Below are 27,596 nucleotides of genomic sequence, written 5' to 3'. Positions count from 1 at the left end.
CTAGAAGAGGCGCTGCCAGAGAAGGATGAACTGGATGAAGCCCCTCTTGAGGTCTACGCAAAGTACGTATTTACAGAATAAATACAACAAATTTTGTAATCTATATATTTATTTCTGTTCGCCTGAAAAAACAAATATACACATCAATGTGTAAAGTATCCATGAATAAAATTTTCGTTTGGAATTAACAACAAATTCCTATGCAAATGCTTTGTAATAGTAATCGATCAATAAACAAAAAAATTAATCATCAAACTCCTCCAGAAGTTCATCAAAATCAACACGATAAACAAGATTATCTTCTCTGGCAATATCGAAACATTGCGAAGACGAATAAATTTGGCTGGTTTTGCTCCACGGCCAGAGATGACGGCTGACGAACGATTTGTCGAACTCCAGATCCGTTTGAACCGACTTCAAAGGTTTGGCCTGCGAGTGACGAATGAAGAGAAGTCCACGAGGAATATAGAACCGTTTCGTTTCGGCCGGATCGAAACTATCGATTTCGCAGCCGAGTACTTTCGTACCATTGGGCAGCTGATTGATCGAGATGTTGTTGAAGAATGCATCGAGGCTCGCCATCGGCAGCGGTTGTTTACAGCGAACCGGGATAGAGCGCACGATACTGTTGCTCTTGGAAGCTAACGGCCGATTGAGCGCCTTGGCAAACTTGCTACACATTGCATTCCGTTTGCTTAAAGGAAAGCTGCGCACGTCTATACCTCCGAGGAAAATAGCATCGATGATATGCAGGGCAATAATAAGTTTCTGAGTGTTATCCTGTCAAATATAAATTTCGATTAATTTTACATTCAAGAGCGTAATAAAAATTGATACCTTAACGGAAATCTCCTCGACAATCTCCCCATACAACAATGTTTGAGGCGAAAGGATCAGCTGGTACTCCTTGTATTGACGCCATTCTTCATCCTTCCGGTCGAAATAGAAAACGTTTCCATTTCCCTTGCTCAGAAACATGGTTCGAATCGATTTGCCTTGCTCAACCGTGACGTCCAGCGGTAAGAAACTCCACTCCTGAGGGTCCCTAAAATGCTCCCGAAGAGCTTTCCTGTCGCATATAACCGTATCTAATAGTTTGAGCAATTTCAACGTCGAAGCATCAATAAACTGCCCCGCATAATCGGAGGCGGATTTGTTCTTGTCGTTTGCAGCTAAAGATAAGCATTTGTGGTCCAGCTTCCAGAGACGCCACAGCGTCGACTGGAGCAGTTCTCGATTGACTGATTCCAGTTTGTGGGTTTGCGAAACAGCGGAAAGCAACATTTTGAGCCCTTGAGTTTGTTTGGAAGCAAATTCGTTATTTGAATTACGGATAAAGTCGCAGAAAACCGAATTTTGCTCCAAGATTTGTGGAGAAATGATATGCTGAATGTCGTAGCCAGCATGTTTTTGTTCCCACAAAACACGATTGATCGAGTACAAATAGTCACCGAATGTTTGATCATCGTTAAGGCGATTTTGACACACCAGGTATCGTTCGGAATTTGCAGGACGAGAAGTAACCGGTTTAACGATCGATACTTTCCCGTAACTTTGGGATAACGCATAAACTAATCCAACGCTGAATGGAGTATATAAATCGAATACCTTCAAAATTGCTTGACCTCCCGGGCGATTTAAACTGATGGCTAACAATATTATGCAAAGATAGAGCTGCTTCGAAATAACTTCCTGATGATTGTTTTTTACATAGAATCCTCCGTCGCACATCACTAGATGCACACCAAGATCGTCCGTTTGCGCCTTCACATAATCGATGAAACCACGCATATTGCTGGGATCAAATATATTTCCGCTGTCGTTAGGACCGTAAAACGCATCCAGCGTTTCCGGACAACCAGCACGAAACATTTCCGGTAGAAATTCGTAATCACCTTTAGTAGTAAATCCGAAACCCCTGGCATTCCAGCCTCCATTACGCCATAAAACATATTCACTGCAGCCACCGGGACCGCCGAAGATATCCACAAAATAAAACAGATCCACGGTGTCGCCATTCAAGAGTTGACATAGCGTCCAATCGAACATCGCATCTATGCTGGCAATCTTAACTGCGGCCCGATTCATGAACTGACCATTGTTAACCTCAAATGGATTGACCTGCTTACCAGCCATTCGAACCTGGCGGAAATGGACATTGTCAAGGGAAGATTTCATCCGTAAGAGCTTCTGCAGCAGCTCCGGCTTGCAGTAGTTCGTTTCGTCTGCGATGGTGTCCTTGCGGGGCCCAATTTGAATCCATGTGTCTGGATCAATTTTTACCTTTGGCCATAGAGGATCGTATTCCAAAACATGATGCTTGGATTCCGCTTCCGCTACGCGCATCAACACTCTGTCTGCCGTTAGCATTTTTGAATATGCTGAAAAAGAATACAAGTTAGAAAATACTTATAAATATAATCACTTTTCCAAAAATAATTACGGACTTTTACACGAGGAAAATGAAATGCTTCGATTCGCGTTGACGAACGTAAGCTGCTGCCACCTCCAAAAGTTTACTGTAGGGGTGAAGCGGAATAGGAATTTCTTGAAGAGCGCAAGAGATCGAAACATTTTGGCAGATTTTCACCCACACGTACATACGGGCATTTCTATGAGTGTGCAAGAGATCGTTTAATGCCGTCAAAGCGAATTGCTTCGACTTGACACTACACGCTTATATGATTTTACGGATTTTACCAATTTTATACAAAAAAAGTTAGCATTAATTTCTTCTCCTCAAAAACCCTTTTAAAGGATCAGAGCCATTCGCAAGTTACGTAATGGATTATCGAGAAAAAAACTCAATTCGCTTAGAGTGACTGTATACAGAGTGGCGACATGTCATCCCAAAAGTATGCAATGCTCTATAGCAATGCTTATTTTCTTTCTCTTTCCTGCATACGCCTTGGGTTGGTCGTCTGCTCGATTGGAATGACACTGACAGATAATTATCATTCCAATTTTGACATTGCAAAACTAAAGGAACGTATGGAACTGGGATAAGCAGAAAACAACAATGCTACACTCAACCCCCGCTAATAAGAAAAACAGCTCGTTCAGATTGGGCGAGTTCATTTTTAATCTGAATATTTGGTAACTCTATTCCTTTTCACACATGCGCAAGACGCGCACCCTATAAACTTGTTGTTTTGATTTGACGAAAACAAACGTTTTGAAAACATTTCAAACATGCGCGAATTCTAAAGGTTCGGTTTGTAGAAGACGAAATTGGCTCGGCAGTTTTGACTAAAATGGTCTATTTTGAGTGCTGAAGAGAGGTAAGTTGCATATGAGCTATATTGTCAAAGCTCCTGAGTAAGAGGAAATGCATTAAGATTTTTTGTTTTTTTAAAATTTACCGGTCAACTTTACCGTCAATTGTGTGTGACGTTTGATCAGTTTTTAATGTGAACGCAGTCATACCACCGGGGTAGAGTGACTATATACAGAGTGGCGATAATGTCAAAATTGGAATGATAATTATCTGTCAGTGTCATTCCAATCGAGCAGACGACCTATCCAACGCGTATACAGGAAAGAGAAAGAAAAACCTTGGAAAAACCGCATTGCATACATTTGGGATGACTTGTCGCCACTCTGTATATAGTCACTCTACACCGGGGCACAGATTAAAAATGTTCAGATTAAAGGTCATACCAACGGGGGTACACGGTATTAATTTTCGCGTGGGAGTTTGTCTAATAGACCAAATCATCATACCGTCAATTGACAGATAGTGGCGCCCTTGTTTACATTTTGAAAAACTTTCTTTTCCGTTTATAGGGAATATAGCGTGTATTTCAACATTTTACAGGCATAATGATTTTTAAATTTAGTCCCAATGCTGTTTAAACTCGACTTAAACAACAAACTTGCCGTTTAAACAGCTGAAACTTTTTTGGATTCTACGGTCTGTTTGTAAACAAGGGCGCCAGTATCTGCCAGATGACGTCACCTTGATTTGGTCTATAGCGAATTTGTCTTTCCTTTAATTGTGAGGATCTGCTACGGCCAACATTATGGGATGGAATATCGGTATCTACAAGAACAAATATTCTCAAGATTTTAACAGCCTTCATCACGGGGTAAATCACTTCCTGCATAAATTTTATGTAGGATATTTTTATTATTCAATATGTGATAAATATATTTACTATTTTAAATGTGTCCACCTCATCATAACGACTCTTGGCACATACTGTTTGGGACTTTCGTAAAATATTCATCAATACCGGTAAATATATTTAGCACCCGGGTAAAAATATGTAAATATGCATAAATATATTTAATAATATATTTAATAAATTTGAAATGATTCGCCCCGTGACCTTCATTGATAATTGCAATGATAGAATAGATATAGATGAATTGGGTATTTTAGCGGTATATAAATTTTCACATATTATGGTAACATATGATGTCACTGTATCGTCACATGAAGACTTTTTCAAATTTGACGAGTGAATGTAATAAAAATAGCATTTTTTTAATTTAAAAATTTTTTTTGGGATAAGACGATAGCTGAAAAGTAACCCACTTTTCTTCTCAGCTCACCTTAGACAACACAGTGAATAGATAAACTATGGTCATCGGACGATACAGGTTTCATACGGGAGCTGTCAAAAGCTCGGTCAAAATGAAGGGCTGTATCAGAAAGATAGAAGGGAGGGAGAGAACTTCTGACATCATTTCAATCAATCAGCTTGGTTGATATCTGTCAAACAGCAAATCATTCTATTTTTGATTTTTATTAATTTTTTCATTAAATATTGGCCTAGTTGAAATAAAAAAAGAACTGTTAGATGCAGAAAACGACGAGCTATCAAATAAGGTGAAAAAATCCACTTTTTTGGGGAAATTAAAATACCCAATTGAAGTTTAACTTTGGAATTGCCATGTAAAACCTTTGTACATATTTTATTTATACAATAACATGTAAATAAGTATACTTATAGCGAATTTGTTTATTCAATCCGGATTGGAACTGGATGAATTTTTTGTGTTTATTTGCTCCTATCTGATAGATAAAATTCATCCAGTTCCAACCCGGATTGAATTAGGTTTTGCAAGGTGACGTCACGAATGAACCGGAATGAACGCAATTCACCCATTTGACATCTACTCGTGGTTTGTTTACTATTTGTTAGGCGAACGCGATATGCATAAATTGGAGTTAAACGTTTTAAAAGCATATTATCCAGCAGTGTCGCCCTCCAAACTATTCGGAATGGTAGTTTTTGTGCTTCTCTGACTTGCCGTTAAGGCCTTAAGCCTAGTATCGACCTGAAAAGAAATGTGCAAAAAGATAGGCCAAGAAATGCTGAAGAAAAGATTTTCCGTTTGCGATTTCTTTACCAGTATGCACCTCACAAGAAATATTGTTTTACTTTCAGATGGCGCAGTTTTACATGCCAGTGAATTGAAACGTCACTTTTCCGTACGGAATAATATCCGGCGCAATTATTACCACAAGAAAAAATGACAGATAATTGCTTGCCTTGCAGTTCTCAAAATTTCTTCGGTAAATACCAGGATTTTTTCTTGAGCTATTTTCTTTTCAGCTGGATACTAGGCTTTAAGCAATATTCAGTTTCAACTTTGTTAACCCATGTTCCAAGTCTATGTAAACAAACCACTGATAGACGTCAAAGAAGTGAGGTTATGCTCGCCCGTGCAAAACCTTATAAACAAACTAGAGTGACTATATACAGAGTGGCGACAATGTCAAAATTGGAATGATAATTATCTGTCAGTGTCATTCCAATCGAGCAGACAACCTATCCAACGCGTATGCAGGAAAGAGAAAGAAAAACCTAGGATAAACCGCATTGCATACATTTGGGATGACTTGGCGCCACTCTGTATATAGTCACTCTAAAACAAACCACCCAACGCGATCCGACGAAGTCGGTTGATTAATAGGTTGATTTCTTCGGCATCCTATTTCGTCGATAGATGCGTTAAATCGCATCTGTCAAAATTTTCTATTGGGAAATTCGCTAATGTCATCCCGTTGGTCTGACATGAACCATAGGCCAAAACTGAAAATGAGTTAAATTTTTCTCAATTTCAATTACCCATTAATGAGCGTGCAGTGTCCAAACGCCATTGAAAATTAAAAAAAAACTTTCGCAAAATCTTTGCACAAGAGAAGGCGAAAGTTCCTTGGTGAAAAGTGTTGTATTGTCAATTGCAAGGAAAATTGTACCATCCAAAGTGCGATATCGCTCATAAAAGTGCTATTTTGCATTAAATCGTTTCGGTATCTTCGGCGCACTTATTGCTTGGAAGGTAACGAAAAAGTGCGCCGAAGATACCGAAACGATTTAATGCAAAATAGCACTTTTATGAGCGATATCGCACTTTGGATGGTACAATTTTCCTTGCAATTGACAATAATTTAGGGCATTTTTATTTATCAGAGTAAACTAATCCATTGTAGCATTGTAACAGCAGTGAGTTCACTGGAAGTGCAGTGGCGATAAATACAGTTCCAATTATTCGACACAATGTGCGGTGGTTTCAGCTGTTCCAAAAATGCACTGATTGCATTGAATATCCTCTATGTTGTAAGTTTCCGCTTTTGCGTAGGATGTCTGCTGACTGCCACAGCCATTCATAATCTGTTTTGTCATTCGATCGCTATTGAATTTTCTATTTTTATCCTTGGCTTATTGACGCCACTTTCCGAAGCTGATAATAGGAATGGAGGAAATGGTTGAAAATTTTAAAATAACTTTTTTTCTAGATGGTTGGATTTCTCCTGATTGGAGTCGGAGTTTACGGTCGTGCTTCGTCGATCGTAACTAACCTTCCGATCATCGGAGGTATCCTAGCTTGTGGAGTGATCCTGATCTTGATCTCAGTCCTTGGTCTGATCGGAGCGGTGAAGCACCACCAAGTGATGCTATTCTTCGTGAGTAAAACAGCACTGTGGATAGGGGGCACAAACTAGTGATAAGCTTTAACCCTTTGTTTTCGTTTCTACTTACAGTACATGATAATCCTGTTTATGCTGTTCCTGATTCAGTTCTCGATTGCTTGCTCTTGCTTGGCTGTGAACCAGGAGCAGCAGCGACAGTTTGCCGAGCAGGGCTGGTCTTTGGCGCCGGCAGACATCAAGCAGCAAGTTCAGCAGGAATTCCTGTGTTGCGGATTCAACGCGACCACCACCGACGATCACCCGTCCTGTGCGGAAGTGAACGTTAGTTATATTTACCGAATACGATCCAACACACAGTGGTGCTATTTAAGTTGATTTTTATTTCAGCGTTACTGTTGCCCGAAAGAAGCTCCTGAGGGTTGCGAATGTGCCCCATGCATGCCGAAGCTGGAAAGTACGATCGACTACGCATTCCGCCTGTCCGGTGGAATAGGACTATTTTTCAGTTTCACCGAGGTACGTACTAAGCGAATGCTTTGGCTTTACATTAGTTTCGTTTATTTTGACTAACATTCCCGTTGTTTTGGTTTTACATTTGTTATCTAAATTTTAACTCGTTTCATGCTGGCATGGATTTGTTTTTCGTTTTTTTTTTTTGTTTTTATGCTGCTCGGTCGTCGCGATGGTGGCCTTTGCGATTCATTCTGTACTTCTCGCTCTAATCGCGAACACAGTTTATCGGTGTCTGGTTGACTGTGCGCTATCGCAACCAAAAGGATCCTCGGGGCAATCCGAGTGCTTTTCTCTAAGATTGGGAGGATCCCGTAACGGATCTTTAAGAAGTTTAAGTTTTCTTTTGTTTTGAATGATTTGAGTTATTGGTTTGTTTTGTTTTGGATTTGCATTGGATGATAGGATATTGGTACAGCGCGAATGATGGCGAGTGCCCGTAATCATTTCATCACTAATAAATCCTTTGATGGTAAATTATAATTTCCACTGGTTTTCGTATTTACATGTTAGTGTGTGTGTACGTGCGTGATGGTATATATCCGACATTGTTGTTGTGGCCTTATTTAGTTTGCTGCTAAAACCTGTGAGCCGTCCATGTAAAAAGTGCACAATTTGCTAGCTTGGAATTTTCGACTAGATTCTCTCCAAACCAATTGGTGTTGCACTCTGTCGATCTTCGAATCCTCTCCTTTATTTCAATATAAATTGGTGCAAATGCGCAGTACTAGAGCAAAACGAACCAATTCGTCGTTTGTTGTTTACCACTGTGTTGTCTATTTCTATGCTTATGTTTGGTTATTCCGAAAGTTCTTCGTTATTGCATGTTTGTTCAGCTTACCTTAAACGAAAACATGAGTGCAATTCAATACGATTAACCGTGCTTTTATTGCTCTTCTCAAATTCGTATTTCGACTTACAACAATCCGAACCGAAAGATTATTGCCGTTTTTCTGACCAGACGCTACCGCAATCAGCAGGATCCAGACCATTTGCCGGCCAGAGCAATTTTCCCTCAAAGCAACTACGTTTACTAGATGAAGTTAGTGCGAAAAGCAAAGTCAGGGTAAATTAGACTGATATGGTTGGGGGATGCTGGTGTAAAGCACCTAGTCCCAAGCAATTCATGTAACAGGAACAACCAAAAAATCGATGGAAACGAAAACAAGAATAATACTCATTCTGTTGGCGCACCGACATTAGGATTAGTTAGATAATTTAAAACGAACAATGGTTGTGCTAATTATTCTAAATCCAATGCGTTTTGCTTTAGTTTTATTCTCCAGGAAACGGGGCTATGTTTGAGTAGTGATAAACCTATCAACAGTGGTAGCATGAAACTTTTTGTTTTCAAGGGTCTGTTCTGTGTGAAGGCTTCAAATGCTAAAAAGTCATCGTTGCGTTTTAAGTTTACTTTTAAGTAGGTTTTTTCAATGAAAATTTTGTGTGATTTTTAGTTTTAATTTTTGTACCTCGTCGTGTCTGAGAAAAGAAACCAACTTTATTTTTTGCTTTATCTCACGCCTCTTGAAATCTCCTGTCCAACTTGCTTAGTTGACAAATCATACAGTTTGGACAGGTACCATATCATATGACATTACTGAACAATGTAGAGAACAAATAACAGCCGTTAACAGAAATGTGAAAATAAGGCTAAATTACGGTATAACCTTTGCACTAGTAACGTATACGTAAACTTACCGATTGTGGTATAAATGGCAAAGGTAGAACAACATTATTTTATTTTTTAAACAATCTACAATTAAAATGTACACCTTAGGAATGCTGTCGTCAGGATAAAGTCTATCAAAATGTTGATCAAATGTTGTATGTAGTTTAGTCAACAGCGTAAAGAATTGCAAAAGCTTAACAAACAGGTGCAGTAGTGATTTGTCCATAAGGAAAAATAGATCCTAGCACCAAAAAAAAAAAAAAAGAAAAACATGCCACCAGCTTTGTATAAATATCTGCTAATTGTTCGAATAGAGAATTCTGGCGTGAACTGATAATTATACTAGATGTACTTTGTTCCTCAATGACGCTCTCTTATTTCAAAACCGCGAATGTTAAGACATGTAATAAAACACTATAGTTTAAAGTTAATTGGACAGCAGAGCTTTCTGCATTTTGCTTTCATTAAAGAAAAACCGATGAATGAAAGCTATCGACGTCTTCTTCTTGTAGGTTTTCAAAATGTTATGGCTTACTCACTGCTAGAGTTAAGGCTTTCCAACTATAACCAGAGTTACCTGAGCAATGACATTCGAAACCAGGGTAATTGTTCTGGATTACAAACCTATAAATGACACACAGTGATAGGAGAATTTATAATATCAAAAAATGAAATCAATCCCTACTATAAAGCATCACTTCGAATATCTGTGGTTTATACTGTTATAGCGGCTGAAGGAAATAATGCAAAATAGTCAGAAATGCTTTCCCAGTTGTGTGATGGTCTTAAAAATGCTGTATCAATAAGCAGTAACAGTTTTATTCTTAATATCCTATAGAAAATATGAGAACTTCTACTGCGTTGACCTTCATAACGTTGTTAACGGTCGAACTTTTTAGCTGTCTCTAGATTGTTTGAAACAACGAATGTGTACGAGACTTCTCAATGCTGTAAAAAAATGCATAACTAAGGACCAACACGGTCTCAGGCTCAGGCGATCAGTTACTGCAAACCTCCTTCTTCTTCAGCATAGAACCGGGGTGGCTCGTGCTGTTGCAAGCACTCGTCTCCATTCAACTCGGTCTTGGGTCACTCGTCGCCAATTTCCTAGTCGTCTCAGAAGTCGCAAATTGCTTTCGACCTGATCGAGTCATCGTGCACGTTGGGCCCCCCTGTTCCTGGTGCCGGCGGGGTTGTTGAAGAGGACCCCAAGCACTGCCTGTAGCTCGTGATTTATACGCCTCCGCCACGCTTTCAGTTTGTACTCTGCCAAATACCGTCCGCAGCACTTTCCGCTCGAACACGGCAAGGGCGCGTATGTCCTCCGTGAGCAGCGTCACGGCTTCAAGTTCATAAAGAACAACCGGTCTAATTAGAGTTTTGTACATTGTTAGCTTCGTGCGTCGGCGTATGCTTCCTAACCGTAGCGTTTTACGAAGGGCAAAGTAGGCCCGATTTCCCGCTTGGATGCGCCGCTGGATCTCCTTATTAGTGTTGTTGTCCACGGTCACCAGCGATCCCAAATAAACGAACTCCTCTACCACTTCTATCTAGTTTGTCGCCGTCAACGGTTACCATCCGTGGGAGACGCGCGTTTGTTTTCTTTAAGCCTCTTTCTTTCATGTATTTGGTCTTTTTAGCCCAATTCTCCTAGACTCCGCTTCAGTCTGGCGTAGATTGCCTCCGCCGTCGCAAAGTTCCTGGCTATGATATCGAAGTCATCTGCAAATCCTAGAAGCTGCGGCTACCCTTAGTAAAAATCGTGCCTCTCGTTCCGATGCCCGCTCGTCGGATCACCCTCTCAAGAGCGTTGTTGAACAGCATGCAGGATAAATCGTCACCTTGTCTCAACCCTCGCCGCGTCTCGAAGGGACTCGAGAGTGTCCCAGAGATGCGTGCGAAACACATCACTCGATCCAATAGCAATAGCACTGATCAGTCGCGTCAGTTTGCCTGGAAAATCGTGTTCGTGCATTATCTGCCATAGCTTGTCTCGTGAAACCTGCCTGAAAATTCCATACGAAACCTCGGGTTATCGGTGACAACCGGCCTAACAGGACCTTGTAGGGAGCGTTTACCAGCGTAATACCGTGATAGTTGCAGCAGTCTAGCCGATCACCCTTTTAGTAGATGGGACAAACCACTCCTTCCATCCATTCCTCCGATAACTTTTCCTCCTTCCAAATCCTCGAAATAACCCAGTGTAGAGCCTTTGCTAGCGTTTCTCCGCCATGTTGATAAGGCTCTGCCGGTTGACGGTCCTTCCCAGCGGCTTTATTGGTCTTCAGCAGCCCGATTTCTCGTTTGACTTCTTAGAGATCAGGTGCTAGGATATTACTATCTTCCATGGGTGCTCCTAGGTTCATTTCCGTTTCGTCTCCTTCTGCGACTCCGCCATTGAGGTGCTCATCGAAGAACTGGTTCCATCTGTCGACCACCTCGCACTCGTTTGTGATTAGATTCCCTCCCTCGTCCCTACACATGTCAGGTTTCGGTGTCTAGCCTTCCCGAGTTTGGTTCAACTTCTCATAAAATTGCGCGTGTCATTAGCTTGGAAAAGTTGTTCTAATTCTTCACGATCTCTGTCCTCTTTATGGCGCTTTTTTCTCCTCAGGGTCGTGGTCAACGTGGTAACGATAGTCACGTTGCTAGATGAAGGATCATCGTATTCACTGGTTGACAGTTTATTGGCTAGGAAGCTGCAATGTAACGGTGCTACCCAGCCGCTTCGTATTCGCGTTGACCAACGTTAGCTGCGTTAGCGTTCATAAGTTTATTATAGGGATGATTCGTAATTCGTTAAAGAGTGCAAGAGATCGACACGTTTTGGCAAATTTTCATCCACATTCGCCTACGGGCATTTTTATGAGTGTGCCAGAGATCGTTCAATGCCGTCAACGCGAATTTCCTGGACCGCTAGGGTCTCTAGATTAGAAAAGGTTTCAAAGAGGTATGCAGTGGACAATCGCAGCGTGCAAAACATTCTTGCGGAATGTATACACTGACCACTGGGCACAGCCTGAAACAGCCAGCACGGTCCGCGAGCTTCGCTGACGTGGTCGGAAAGTATCGGCACTTGGAAGGATTGCATGTAGCCGATTACGCTCCGTCCAGATCGATGCTTCTGATTGGGCTCAAACACATCGAGATATTCGTCACGTTGAAATCGCGCGTCGGTCAACCAGGCGAACCGATTGCAGTCCATTCAAATTTCGGTTGGTCGATCTACGGGTCATAATAGGGCCAACCACTGGTAAAGGTTTTTTGCGACAACACTGGTGTACAGAGTAGTCAAACGAAGAGCTGCACGAATTTCTCAAGTCGCAGTACGCTCTCGAAGAAATAGTTATTTCGGTTGAAATGCTCCCGGAATCGGAGGAGGATTGAAGAGCACGAGAGATTTTAGAGGAAAGGACTGTTCGTGTCGGCGAAAGCTTCATAACCGATCTGCTTTTCAAAGAAGAAATCCCCACGTTTCCAGATAGTCTGCCGATGGCGCTGCGACTTGGAGAAAAAACTGTCAACCAACCCACAATTGAAAACGGCAGTAAAGCAACAAATGGTGCAGTACCTGTAAAAAAATTACTGTCACAAAGCGACCAAAGAGGAGTTAAACTCTGCTGATCCGGAAAAGTGTTGGTACTTGCCGCTGAACAACGTCGTCAACCCAAAGAAAAATAAAGTTCGCTTCGTCGAGTTTGGAAGTGACATCCGCGCGATGTTTCGCGAGGACAGAAAGGCCTAAATGTTCGTGTACCAAAACGAAATCTACGTGATGGACTGTGTGATATTCGGAGCTAGCTGTTCTTCTAGCATGGCGCTGTACGCGAAGGACAGAAATGCTCGAGATTTTGCCGTATGCAGTTCCCCGAAGCATACGAAGAAATCGTCCACAAACACTACGTGGACGTCGTCTGGCAGACACTATTAAAGAGAATAACAGCTTGACAATGACAATGCCAGTCTTCTTTTGAACGGACTGTCGCACCGTGCAGTCGTGGATAGTCTCCGATCAAAGAAAATACGAGCCGTTCGTGGCATTTCGGATCGGGGAGAGCATCTGCCGGTCAGGTCCATCGGAGTGGCGGTGGGTGTCGATCAAGTTAAATATAGGGCCCTATTCTGTAAGTCACGTCGAGTGCCACTTTGCTCGACTAGTCGACTTTTGGTATTATGTAAGTCACATGCGACCCGATTTTGTCGAGTAACTCGACTGAGTCCACCGCCAAAAAGCTAGTGACTAAACGGTTAGCAAGTGACGCTTGAGCTAGCTTTGTTTTGGTACTGCATTGAGCCGCTATGCTGCCCGTTCTTCTTGCACTCGACACTCGACAGTGACTGAGTCGAGCCGAGTTGCTCGACGTGACTTACAGAATAGGGCCCATAGCAGACCAACTGACCAGCCCACCGCTAGTGTCTTATTTCCGAAGCCCACAGTTTTTGTACAGACCAGAATCTGAGTGGCCGCAGCAACGATCCATGAAACCAAAAGTAGAAGAAGAAATGCGAACGACGTTGTTGGTACTCGACATCGAAGTACAAGCTCAGTTGCTGGACGTATTCAGGTTTTTCAAATGGAACGTCCTCGACAAAGCGCTGGCATGTGTGAAGAGGTTTATCGACAATCTACGGGAAAAATGACTAGGAAAGGCTATCTAAACTGTTGCAGCATCAACGAACATCAAAGCATTGGTCAAAAAGAAGCTGTCGATGAACGAAAAACCATTGACTCGTGAGGAGTATCAAGTAGCAAGAAGAGCGCTGTTGAAGCTAGCTCAGGTAGAAGCGTGGCTGGCAAATGACTATAACAGTGCAACCTGACCACTTTCAGTTATAGCAACACTTATCTCTACCTCCTCGTGGTGCCAGCTGGTAATACAGTCAAGTCCCGGGAAAAACCAGAAACTCCCCTCGGGAACCCGTTGTTGTAAACAGACAGGGAGAGACTTCTGGTCTACCAGGTGTCTGAGTGGTCCATCGTGACCCATTGGGGCCAATGCCAGTAAGGTCTACACTTCCGTAAACTGGCGGCTATGTTATAGGACATGATTTGGACACGATATTCAACATGACTTAGGGCTGGCATTTGCAAAGTCGCGTGATAGCGACTTGAAACGGCGAGGTGGCTAACGGTAGATGTGTCTCCGTCCCGTAAAACCTGGCAAGTCTTCAGGTACGTTCCAAATCCATCGACTGGCGACCACCGGGTGGGAGTAGGTTCAAATGCATTTTCCTGATTTACGCCGATCTGGTGCTGAGGTGCATTTGCCCATAAGGCGCTGCCCCAAGAGGCGAAGAAGATGACCGTGAAGACGTCGAAGTCAGCACAGACGGATACCCGTGGACAGAGTCTCGCAGCGCGGCCATGAGGCCACGGATAGCGCTTCCAACAGCGGTAAGGCATCTGCCAAGCGTCTGAGACAGTCTCCGGGGAATGGCACCCCTGGTGGACCAAAGAAACGCATGATCGGTAAAAGCCCTCAGGCTAGCGGGTTGGTGGAGCCAACCGATCAAGCAGCGGGAAACACCAAAACGGGTGGCCCGTGGATCGTGGTCAAGGCAAAGAAGAAAACAAGAGCAATCTCCACCAAAAAGGAAGCTACCTAAACCGACTGGGAAGCGAGCGAAGAAGGGCGACATTCTTATCCTGAAAACCGACGTATCAAAATACTCGGAGGTTCTGAAGGCCATGAGAGGAGACGCCCTACTCAGGGATGTAGGCGCGGACGTGCGGAACATCCGCCACTCACGCACGGGTTGTATGATCCTTGAGTTAAAGAAAAGTTCCGCATACAAGTCGATAGCGGAAGGAGTGCTCGGGGAGGGAGTGCAGGTATGTGCTCACACCAGAAGTGACCCTCCAGCTTAAGAACCTGGATGAGATCACCGAAGTGTGCGAGGTCGTACAAGCCTGCGGTTCGCCTGCGCAAGGGTCCACCCGGGACCCAGGTACCCACCATACGACTTCCGCTGGCGGGCGGAAACGAAACCCTGAAAGCTGCTAGGATAAAAGTGGGGTAGTCGGTATGCCCACTCAGCGTGCTCAAGAAGTCGGAGGCTTGCTTCAGGCGCTTCGAGCACGGACATAAAGCCTGGAACTGCAAGGGGCCAGATAGGAGCCAATTGTGCAAGAGATGGTGGCCATAAAACAAGGGCTGAGGCTCCCAAGTTCTTGATCTATAATGGTAAATGGGACGCAAAGCACGTAACGGCAGGTGCAATGTGCCCGGCCGCTGTGTCGGCGACCAAGCCACGTTCATAGTGCAAGTGACACAACACAATCTGAACCACTGCAGCACGGTTCAGCAGCTGTTACACCAAGCAGTTTCTGAGTTAGCAACGGATATTGCCATCATCTCGGACCCATATCGCGTCCCTGCCGGAAACGGCAACTGGGTCTTGGATAGGTCCGGGACGGCAGCTACATGGACGGCAAGCAGGTTCCCGGTTCAAGAGGTTGTGCCAACTGCAGACGAGGGATTTGCGGTTGCCAAAGTGGGTGGAATGTTCTACTGCAGCGGTTATGCTCCACTGAGTTTGTCTATCGAGCAGTTTACGCGGATGGTAGACCGAGTATCAGTTGTGCTGACTGGTCTAAGGCCGGTGGTTGTTGCGGGCGACTTTAACGCTTGGGCGGTAGAGTGGGGGAGTCGTCGCACGAACCATAGGGGTCGGATTCTGCTTGAGGTTCTGGCAAAGCTCAACGTAGATCTGGCCAATGTCGGCACCACAAGTAACTTTAGTAGGAACGGTGCGGAGTCTATCATCGACGTGACATTCGGCAGTCCTGGTCTGATAGGAGACTGGAGGGTAGACAATGGCTACGCTCATAGTGACTATCAGGCGGTCCGCTATGGTGTCGGTCAGATAACGAGGCGGCAGGCGGCGAGTAGAGCCGACACTCCAACCACCCGTTGATGGAAGACTTCATTCTTCGAAGTATTTGTGGAAGCGATCCGAAGAGAGTGCGGTGATCGCGGTATGCCCGATCCGAACGCTGATCATTTGATTGAGGTACTGTCGCGAGCGTGTGACGCTACCATGCCTAGGAAAGGCCAATCTAGAGGTCACCGGCTTACTGGTGAACAGATAAAATTACGGAACTCCGCGGAGCGTGCTTATATGCGAGGTGAATCATACAAAGAGCTCGTTCGGACGAAGACAAGGTAGAACGCGCAGCGCTTAAGATTGGGATAAAAGCTAGTAAATGAGCCGGCTTTGAAAGGTTATGTGCTAGTGCCAATACGAACCCGTGGGGTGATGCCTAAAAGGTCGCGATGGCAAAGTCCAACGGCGTGATGGCGATCGCTCTGTGAGTGAGAGATGCTGGAGCGGATTATCGAGGGCCTTTTTCCGCGCACGAGCCAAGGCCCTGGCCTCAGGCCACTGAGTCGTACCACAGCCGACGTTCCAGTATCACAGACCATAGCGTAAGATGGTCGGTTTCCTACCCGAACATCCAAAGTCACGTGGGCGACGAAGTAATTATAGAGAATTCGTGCTTAAAAAAAGGTAAATTTACTTAAACCCCAATTTGTAATATTGTAAACTCGTATGAAGAATTATTTCTAGGAATTAATTAAGTGAGGCTGTGGAGAACAGGAATTTTCGGATAAAGTAACTAGCGTGAACTACTCATGTGGGTATACCTAATTATTATTTATGGTGAGAAAATGAAGATAACTAAAATAAATAATTTCAGTTTTTAGCTGTTTATGATCGAGAATTAAGCTATTCAAGAAATTTAGTTCCGGAAACGTCCGAATAAGGGGATCCCCGGGCAGAAGGAAATACACTTGAACTAATCGATGAGCTAAATAGACGACGGACTGCAGCTGCCAAGGCATCAATACAGTTCTTTGAAAAGATTGAGGGCTTGAAGTCCGGTCCACTGGAGGTAGATCTTTTTAACTTCAGAGCGGCCTGCTTAAACATAGCATCGAAGCATCGTCAACAGCCAGGTTATTGAGAGAGTCACCGAGAATGAGAACGTTGTCTAGTGCAGTTGATACTTCTGTTTCAGACAGCCTTTCGACAACAAAAATACTGGAGAATTTCCCTGAGAACCATTGACAATCAATATCCAAAAATAGCAGCATCTAATCTTTTTTTTAATTTGGCTCAGAGGATGGCAACAGAAATCAGCTGGTATCAACCGTTTTGATGGTTTATTTTATTTTTTAATAACGGTCAGAGGAGCACCGTGACTCGTGTCGAGAATTAAAATTTGCCCATGTCACGTCACTCGCATCGCAAAATAAGCGCCTTCGGATTGTTCATATTTTTGGTCACCCATCAAGTGGAACACCGTGAACAGCAAGCAGTCTAGGCTGATAACGTAATTCAAAGTTTTTATAATCTGCACAAAATTGGTCTAAATTGCGGTAACATTTGCACTCTGTTCTATAATAGTTGATTCAAGAAAGATTATCGGTTGAAGAAGCAATTTCTGATTAGACGGTTTCGTGTGTCGGAATATACTTATCAGGTAGGGTTCAAGAGTTGTTTTCTGTTCGCTGGTGTTCTTTTCTGTTTGGTCATGCTATTGCAGCAATTAAAACGCAAATGATTATTTGTTAGCTGGTTAACCCTGACGGTTGAACCAACCGGTAAGAACATAATCGAAATGAATACTGCTGGAGTTTAGCAATACTCGCTTATTAAGTAAAGTTCACTCAAATAATAAAGAACTATAAACAGAAATGTGACTTTGTTAATGCTGTTTTGTAGGAAGCGCTTTCATTGTCGATGACAGAAGCTTTTAAATTGGCTAGAAAACCAAGCGCCCCCACTGAATACAGCATCTTATCGGCAAAAAACAAGGCGCCTCCACAATAATAGTAACGAATGCTTAGTTTTATCCGGTTAGTCTTCAGGACGCACCCGAATTTTGGCTTCGTTGGGGTGAACGTAGAAAGAGATAGCAAAAATGTTGTTATCAATCGAGCTGAAGCGTCGTACTGTGTCATGCATGTCATCATCGGTTCGGCCGAAAGCTATGCTAAGAACAAAAGCATAGAAAGAAAAATGATTAACGCCGCTTGTTCCACGCGTAGTTTCGTGGGCACAGAAGAAGCTTCCTGTTTTGTTGCCGCGGTTGCTGCTGCTGATAACTTTTTTTTGTGTCATACCTCTGTGGTGTGCGGTGCGGTTCCTGCGCGTTTGCCTTTTTCTGCTCTCGCTCGGACGGTGTGCGTTCGGAGCGTGCTCTTTCGCTTCGCCTGTCAGGATCGGGTTGGATGGCGCTTTTAGTCTTCGTAGTGTCGTTCTTTAGGATAGTTCCGTGTCCTAGTTGTGGAGTTTGATTTTTAACAGTGGTAAGGAAATTGTTCGAAAATTCTCACATTTGAAAAATGGAAAAATGACGGAATAGTGCTTTCGTTTCTAAACTAGGATATATATTTTTTAACTTTTCTCGACAAAATTTTGTGCGAAATACATACAATCAGTCCATCTAAGTACATTAATTGTAATTAAAGTTTTGTGGTATTTCAAATGTGGAATGAATGTTTTTAATTAATCAAGTTAACTTTGTGTGATTAATCTTTGCACGCCGCAAGGTTGTTTCGGAATTCCTACCGTTTCCATAGTGGTTGGGAAACATTGCCCACTTTGGAAGTAAGCAGACATCCCGAAGAAAATCGATATCCACCGCCTTTTTCCCGCATGTATAGATGTGCTGTTCTACCTAGCAACAATTTTTTTGTTCGTACGTTCGTATGCTTCTCCCTGTTTCCTATAAGCACATTTCTCGTACTCACTGCTGCTTCTGCTGCTGAACTCCGAGCAGCCAAATGAGAAAACAGTGGAAAAGCGAATGGGCTGCTGCGGATTGAAATTAATGGTGACAAAGACGCTGTGGGGTAATAGCAGAAAAGTTGGCAACCGGAAGGGGGGTTGAACAAGCCATAGGCATATCCATGCAGTGCGCGTGGTTTCATAAAACCAATTGACCGAGCAAGTCTACCTATCCGCCTCCCACACTGGCAGTTAGTTGCTGTCGAAGTTGTCTGTCTAGCAAAAGCCATCCGATGGTTTTGAACCGTACGGTCGTGAGAAAGCTTCTACTAAGCTCGGCGCTCTGCACTGACTAATGTTTAATCGGATGACCGGATGTCTTCTTGTTGCTTCCGATGTCTAGTGGCTGGCGTAAAAGGTCATTGAAGCTTTATTCATCATCTCTGGTGCTGTCGTGCTGCGCTTGCTCTTCATCGTTGAGTGCCTTGTTGTAGGAAAATATAAATTGGAAAATAGAAAATGTTTTTACTATGCATATAAATTTAGCGTCGTTTGTCAGTTTCTCTTTTACTTGATGTTAATTTTTTATGCCATGTCAAATTTTATTTATTTATTCATTCATTTATTTACTGCGTCTTCAGTTGATACTGTACAGACTGATCTATGTTAAGTATCTTATGCTAGTTTTAAAATGATGTCTGCTTACGTGAAAATCGAACATTTCTGAATTATTTAACAGGCTAAAACATTTGTACATCGGATGGTTTTGTTCAAAAACTGTTCTGTGCCTTACAATATGTATTAACGAACGTTGACGGGATCGTCGGGCTGGGACGAAAAGTTTGCTAGTCGTAAGTCGTGCATTATATTAGTAAAATGCGGTATTATTATATTGATTTATGTGAATGATTCCAAAGTGAATAAGTTTCCTGCTGTGAAATCAAATTCATCGTCCAATTCATTTTGATTAACCGTCAATTAATCTATCGGGCAAAATGGTCTCCATTTTGTATTTTTTTGGTTTCAATTTCCAAACGTTCCTCTCGAAATAACTTGAAAAGATTGTAGATCCTTATAATTTGGAATATTTCACGTAAATTTAAGCGTATTTTATAAATAAAATCGTTTTATATCTACCACCAGAAGTTCATCGAATTTTGAGGTCAATCCACCTGAGGACCATTAAAGTAAAAAAAATATTCCATTAAGTTTCGTACACCTCGTTCGGTGATAAATTGCTTCCATACACTGTCCGAGTAACTCTATTTATCATCGAAATACATATCTTATCTGCGAGAATTAATACAAGCTGTTGAAGGGTGTATTTTGCATAGATTTTCGTACCTGATGATAGTAGGTTACAAGCCTTGTACTATTCGGTAGCCTATAATCTCTGTTTGATGAACAAAATAATAATGCTGTTTAGATATTTATTGAAATGAGTCAATGAATAGAGTAATGTAGATACGTTGTGGTTTGATCCAAAATGTGCCTCATTAGTGTGTAGCCTAGGCTACCAAAACTCAGTTTTTTCCATGTGTGGACTCATTACTGCGACATATACTGGAAAGAAGAAAAAGAAAACAAAATTTTATTTTTTCAGGCTTCTATTTTTTTTCTTTTTCGTTTTTCTCAAGCTGTGTTTTGTTTACGAAGCTGAAAAGTTATAAAAGTTTTTGCCAAGCTACTACCAACAAAACAAAAAAAAAGTTTGTTCCAATTCGTTGTGTAGTTTCTGAGAAAAAGGTACATAAAGTTTAAAAATCATGGTTTTTCAGGAACGGCGTTTTATTCCACCGAAGTTGTTCCACGCCGCACTGGAATGCTTATGTGTATGATCGTTTTTCGACCACTTCCCGTCGGATCATAACAAATTTAGTATCAAAATAAGCGGAAAAGATTGCAGAATCAAAATCTGAAATAAAAAAATAATGATTTTTTCAAAATGTTTAGTCGTTCATGTCCCCTTAATTTATTGTACTAGTAATTATCTAAACTATTGCTGAATGCTACCATAATGCTGCTACCGCTATAATAAACGTTCACTTGGCGACCAACGGGGTAGCAGTCGTATAGCAGTATAAATACAAAAGATGTAGCCTAGCTTTATTCAGCAATATTGTAGATAATAACTGGTCTTACGTATGTCCCATATATAAATTAATCAAATTTTATTCGACTGAGGCTTCATTCAAAGTGATCGAGCCATCCCTGGTTTTTACTGTTATAACTCCTATTACATCATAAATAAAACCAAACGGCTTTGGATTTCGTAATATGGCTATGTCCTGCAATAACGGATTGTCTCACAAATAAAATCCTGTTCTTGTTTTCATATGGCTTCACCAAGGTTAGTCAAGAGAGGTTTTCTGATGTTCAAATTTGTTTTTCACCCCCGCTGGGTTACCCTTGACGATCACCGAAATTTTCAAAACGGAAACTGCTGAATGTATAAACAACGTCGATGGTTGCTAACCAATCGTTCCGCGCACTTCTGTTCTACAAACTGTGAAAACTAGATCACCTATTTTAACTCACCTTGGGTTTCACTAGAATTAATATGTATTTTACCATCTCAATCACACGCTTTTCATAACAAGGACGACAAACCTAAAACGTAATTATTTTCACTTCAAATAACATTTCGTTTTTATTAATTATTTTTAGTACTTACACTATTACCACTTCTTAAAATATAAAAGCTAATATATACACGTATGTATGTATGTATGTATGTATTGCTCTATCTTTAGTATTTACGGCGCACTCCCAGTTCACACTGGCTGGTGCACCAAGGTGAACTGGGAGTGCGCCGTAAATACTAAAGATAGAGCATTACTTAGTTCAGCAATCTTATGGATAATAATTTACTCTATAAATGCCCCATATATAATATTTTCGAATTTTGCTTGGCTGAGGTGCTACAGTTAAAAAAGCAAAATTAGTTCAATTATTGCAGGACAAGCCTGCCGGTAGGGTTCTTGAAGAGAACGGCCTTTACTGCATTGTCGTCCGGCATCATTGCGACATGGCCGACCCACCGTAATCTTCCAACTTTCGCCAGGTGTACGATGGGAATCTTCCCAAGCAAGGCCTGTACATCGTGATTCATACACCTCCGTCACTCTCCGCTTTCCGTTTGTATTCCGCCAAAAATAGTCCGCAACACCTTTCGTTCAAATGCGGCAGGTTCACGTATGTCTTCCGTAAGCAAAGTTACTGTCTCAAGTCCGTAGAAGACTACCGGTCTGATTAGCGTTTTGTACATCGTCAGCTTTGTCCGGTGGCGTATGCTCCTTGATCGAAGCGTCTTCCGGAGGGAAAAGTAGGCTCAATTCCCAGCTTGAATGCGTTGTTGGATCTTCTTACTCGTATTATTGTCGGCGGTGACCAGAGATCCCAAATATACGAACTTATCAACCACTTCCAGTCCATCGCCGTCAATAATCACTGTCCGTGGGAGGAAAACGTTGCTTTCTTTAGAGCTTTTCCAACCATATATTTGGTTTTCGACGCATTGATTTGTAAACCTTCCTTCTAGCCTCCGTTTTTAATCTGGCGTAGATTGCCTCAGCTATCCCAAAATTCTAGTACTGATGTCGAGGTCGTTTGCGAAGGCTAAGAGTTGGCTACTCTTGCTGAAGATCGTTCCTCTCGTTTCGATACCCGCTCGCCAGACCACACCTTCAATAGCGATATTGAATAACATATAGGACAGTCCATCCCATTGCCGCAACTTTCTGTGCGATTCGAAAGGACTCGAGAGTATCCCCGAAACGCGGACGTAGCACATCACTCGCTCCAGGGTAGCTTCCATCAGCCGGGTAAGTTTGTCCGGAAAACTGTACTCGTGCATTATCTGTTACAGCTGTTTGCGTTCAACATTCAACTGTATCGTATGCTGCTATGAAATCCGCGAAAATATGATGCATGGGCACGTTGTACTCTCGACATTTCTGGAGGTTTCTTCGGATAGCAAAAATTTGATCCATAGTCTCCTCCTCCCAAGTTCTTGAAATTATTCAATGAAGTGCCGTTGTTGGCGGTTCTTGGCCATTTTTGTAGAGTTCTGCCGGGAGTTGGTCCTTTCCAGCGGCTCTATAATTCTTTAGCTGATGAATTTCTCGACAGATCTCTTCGAGATCGGGAGCCGGCAAGCTATTGTCGTTTGTAGGCACTCCTAGGTTAACTTCCGTTGCGTCTCCTTCTGTTATATCCCCGTTGAGGTGCTCATCAAGTACTGCTTGTACCTGTCGATCACCTCGCGCTTGTTTGTGATTAGATCCCCTTCCTCGTCCCTGCACATATCAATCAGGTTTAACGGGTGACAACTAAAATTTTGGAATTTTTCGAGCCCCCTATACTCGACAACAACAACAACAACAACAACTCGTCGTCAGCGAGAAATGAGAGTGTGTATGTGTTAGCTCTTTCTCTCCTCTTTCTGTCAGTATTTTTTGTTTTGTTTATGCTTGCCCAGTTTTGCTTAAAATGCCGTCAAAACAAGAAGCATTCCGCGAGCGCGTTGTACACTTCTACGAACTTTCTCAGAAATCTCGAGAAAAAGCTCACGGTACAACATTTAAAAGTATTTCAATACGATAAGATCCGATTCAGCGGGACCAGCTACATGCAGCTATACGACTTTGTACTGAAAATCGTATGTTTGTCAGTTATTAGCATTATAAGCGATAGAATATTACAAAAATAACTGGAGAGCCACGAATTGCAAACAGTTGATTGGTAGAATCAAGAGATCCATTCGCAAAGTTGACATGACGGCCGTACAACGCTCCTGTTTCGACGTCAAACGAAAGCTTCGCCGAACAGCCGATTACGGACCATTTTCAAATGTACACTAACTTTTTTCAACAATGGATAATGTAGACGCAAAATAATCCACACGTCCTTTCCACGTGAAAAATTACGTAAATTTCTCTACAGGGAGTTACATGACTTTCAGTTGAACATTGTTGGAAAATACAATAAAATATATCTGATTTCCACGTAAATGCACTCATACTAATGCAAATTACGTGAAATTCACGTATAGTACGGGAAAAGTTGGATGGAAAATATTTACATAACTTTTCACGTAATTTCGACGTGAAAATTATTTTGAGTGTATCTTTATTTTCGGTAAATCAGCTTCATGCAAGGGGTGTCTCACTTCGCAATTTTGCATTAGCTTGTTACATCATTTGCATTCATTGCAAAAATGCAAGCGATCTCTATATAAATCTAGTGAGACGCCCCTAGGCTTCATGTATCTTTGTCTTTTGTTGACAGCTTGAGAAAAAAATTCCAAAACTTTAGTTGTCACCCGTTAGATTGAAAGAGAAGAAAAAAACCGTATTAAGAAGACCAAACATGACAGAATAGTGTCATGCATCGGAAAATAATGAGAAATTTAGACAGTTTCCTTCCTGGATGTGATCATTTTAAATAGTCACAAACATACCATTAATAAATTGTGCATTTTTCCAAATCGGTCGTAAATATTCCGAAGGGACTCAGAATTTCATGAAATTTTGCATACGAACATAGTTTATGGATTTATTTCTGAATATAAGGTCATCTATTTTCCCACAAAATTGTAAAGGAAGCTTTCCGATGTTCTTGGACATCGCTTATTTCAAGAACCATAACCTTCGTAGAGCAAAACTTTTTGTGAAACTGTAAAAAAAATTGCTCAGTAAATAAATAGTGTTCATCATCCCTAACCTAAAAGTCACATGTTACCATCATCATGTTAACATGATTGTGTTAGTCCTTTTAGCAGTAGCTAGAAACCACGGGGGACAATTTATCACGTATGATTGCTGCTGTGCTGCTGCGAGCAAACGAAAACTTTTTCCTTTTGTCAAACCGCTGCTGGGCTGTACTTTCGCATTTTTTTTGTAGGTACGCTATATCAGGAGAAGTAGCAGAAAGTAAAGTTTTTTGGAGAACCAAGTCTAATAGGAGACATTGCTAAGCTAATATTAAAGGATTGCGGTAAACGTAATTGCCCGATTAAGATAAAATTAAGTCTCATCTGAACTGCAAACTTCGACCATCATAATTCTATTTTTGGTTGCGGAAAGTTGAACACAGCCTTAGTCTTGCTCGCATCAGTTTGAACTTTGATTTTCGTTCGAATCAGTTGGGGTTTTTGAATTTATTTTGCATGATTACTTCCTACCTTTTTTGGATAGTCAGATGCTCTTTAAAGTATTCTTAATTGTGTTTTCTATATTCATCTTTTTCTTGTGAACTTCTCCATGTAACAGTACATATTTTTTGAAGACTTGACTGGAAGTTCTATATGAAACTCAACAAATATCGTCAATGCACTTTGAGTTAGTTTTACTGCAAATGTCACATTGCTTACTCACTCCTTTTGAAAAGTTATAAACAAATTTGAGTTTGTCTTTTTTTTATGAATACACCGACGACGCGAAGCACTCACGTAAATAACGTAAATAGTCTGTTAACCTCTCTTAGTAACGTTTCTTAATCACCTTTTTTGTTTTTGTTTATTCAGATCAAACTGAACCTATTATTTATTTGTAATTCATGGAAATCAAATAAAACTCGATCCGTAAACAGTACTGCAGCTCCTTACGTTTCCGATAAACGACAAAGTACCACTTGAAAATGCCGCCTTTCGGATCGAGCTATTTGTGTGTTGTGTGTTGGTCTGTCCTTTCGGAAAATGAGAAAAGGTACGGTAGGGTACATCGTTCGATACGTCAATGTGAAGTTCAGGAGAAATGCGATAATCGAAAGTTAAACACAATCAGTCCTCTAATGTTCATTGGTTGCCCCTATTCGTAATATTCCGCTGCGCAAGATAACCGGCACGGAAATAAAACACGTATTATTTAACGATCTAATCTACTTTTTATCGCCCACATGTATTTAATATCTATTGAAGTTGTTTTGAATAATTCAATAGAAACTTCGCTGAACCTATTCTAAATCGTTTGATGTACAAACTAACAAAGCCTGCTCGAGTTGTAATGAAGGCTTTTGGTCGTTTTTTCATTACGGTGGCTGTGTTTTCTATAGTGAGGAAAGCGCATCGTTTTTATGATTCTAGGTCCTGCCAACAAGCTGTCCTTAAAGTTTGAACTAAATGGTCTATTTCTATGACTCTTCTACAGCCGCAAACGCAATACAAATTCAATTGGTTAACCATCATAAAGTGTTACCTTTGTATCCATACAGTAAAGCAAACTGTTTTGTAAAGCACCTCAGTAAAATGATTTCTTCTTTCATTATTTTATGAATGCTATTCTAATGCATTTTTTTCTTTTTCATCATTTCAGTAAAATTCCATAACCGCTTGCAGTAGACACAACGAATCTCTCATCATTGGTACGGGTAACGAACAGACCAAGAACTTTGTTAATAAAGTTGACTCTAGGGAAAAGCGGAAATCGATGCCTATTTATAGTGAGCATTAAGCGTCCCATGTCAGTGAATCGCTAACTGAGTGGTCGGGAAGGTGAATTGCGGACTGCCGGGAAATCTAAAGCGATCTCGATTCGATTCCGAACATGTGTTAATTTGTTTTCTCTTCCGCTTTCACACCGATTCCATTATTGGTCGGTGAAAAGGCTAGAAGTACCTGCCTGATGGTCTGACTACTTGAAATAATTGAGTCGCCGTCGTCGGTGATGAAAAGTAAAGCTCAAGTAAACGGACCTATAGAGCGAGCTATAGTGTGATATTGAAGGAACGTCGTCTCTTTGTTGGAAAATTCTGTGGGATGAATTGTACCGATGGAAGCGATTGGCAATAAAAAAACCTTTACTATTTCTGTACCACAACGGTTGTTTATGAAACGCTTAAGTAGATTCCGGCATGCTTGCAGCATGCTGCAACTTCTTTTGTATCAATAATAGTCGTCAGATACTTTCTTACACAGTTAAAAGCCTTTGTTATATTCTCCAATTTCCAACGATTTTTCTATCATCAACATGAAAACAACTTTGATTGATGCACTTTTTTAATTCACATGAATGTAAATTGAAGTTTCAAAACAACCACACTTCCATTGTACAATTCAGCACCTGTGTACAACAGCAAATATTCACTGTTATGCAGGCTAGATCCCATTGCAGCAAAAATTTAGTTAAAATACTAGGTGTGCTTTAAAAAAAGGAGTGGTGTTAAAATATTATCCTTCGGAATATATTTCCAGACTGCAGTGGGGTGTTAGCAGTGTCGGCTTTTAGTGTATTCATAGAGAAACTTTAGCCATTGTGAATTGTGTTGTCGGAAGCCGCAGAACTGAACCTGAATCGACAAAACAAACGGAAGGCTAAGCTGAAAATCGGATATCCATACAAACAGATTCATAGCTCCAGCAGAGAGAAAGCGCCGTAGACGGACAGAAGCAGAACCATGTCCGCTTGGAACTACCATCCATCACTGTCGGAGGAGGAACGTGACGAGTAAGTAATGCGATTTCGCTCTTTCAGGGTTTTCTTATAATACTAGTGCCATACTGGCACGACAAGCAGAGATTATGAACGTTGCGATTATCTTTTCATTTTGCTCAGGGATGCCTGGAGCCGGAAGGTAATGAAGGTTTCAAAAATAAGCGCGTTGATTAATTTGTTCTTAGGGGGTGATCGTTTATAACATTTTAGAACAGCTACGTTATCATTTGGCTTTTCCCATTTCTAAATCTGAAAGTGTGAGCCAAAATAAATCTGTTTCAATATGATTCATTTCTAGTGCCTATTTATATGTATTTCAACCAGGCCGCAATGATGCTCTGTAATTTCGACAATATTT

The 27,596-nt window shown here is 41.6% G+C and overlaps 2 protein-coding genes across 4 annotated transcripts; one reads left to right on the top strand and one right to left on the bottom strand.

Annotated features, from left to right (window-relative positions):
* Nucleotides 1-243: 243 nt before the first annotated feature.
* On the bottom strand, nt 244-2,370 carry LOC128746230 (cap-specific mRNA (nucleoside-2'-O-)-methyltransferase 1-like). Its single transcript, XM_053843278.1, has 2 exons — nt 838-2,370; nt 244-780 (listed from the first exon to the last, which is right to left on the bottom strand). The coding sequence occupies exons 1-2, from the start codon at nt 2,368-2,370 to the stop codon at nt 244-246; spliced, it is 2,070 nt and encodes a 689-aa protein (XP_053699253.1).
* A 3,759-nt stretch (nt 2,371-6,129) lies between these two features.
* Nucleotides 6,130-9,858, top strand: LOC128739458 (tetraspanin-13). 3 transcript variants are annotated; one of them, XM_053834964.1, is made up of 6 exons: nt 6,130-6,219; nt 6,446-6,572; nt 6,752-6,919; nt 6,998-7,207; nt 7,274-7,402; nt 8,335-9,858. In XM_053834964.1, exons 2-6 carry the CDS (start codon nt 6,513-6,515, stop codon nt 8,431-8,433), a joined length of 666 nt encoding a protein of 221 aa, XP_053690939.1. In that variant the 5' UTR covers nt 6,130-6,219; nt 6,446-6,512; the 3' UTR covers nt 8,434-9,858. The 3 variants fall into 3 exon arrangements, with proteins under 3 accessions (XP_053690939.1, XP_053690929.1, XP_053690921.1); XM_053834954.1 differs by having other exon boundaries at nt 6,165-6,219; nt 6,426-6,572; XM_053834946.1 differs by lacking the exon at nt 6,130-6,219 and having other exon boundaries at nt 6,406-6,572.
* Nucleotides 9,859-27,596: the final 17,738 nt, after the last annotated feature.

The sequence above is a fragment of the Sabethes cyaneus genome, chromosome 1 (genome assembly GCF_943734655.1).
Source record: "Sabethes cyaneus chromosome 1, idSabCyanKW18_F2, whole genome shotgun sequence".
Lineage (NCBI taxonomy): Eukaryota > Metazoa > Arthropoda > Insecta > Diptera > Culicidae > Sabethes > Sabethes cyaneus.
This window is presented reverse-complemented; position numbering and strand designations above follow the sequence as displayed.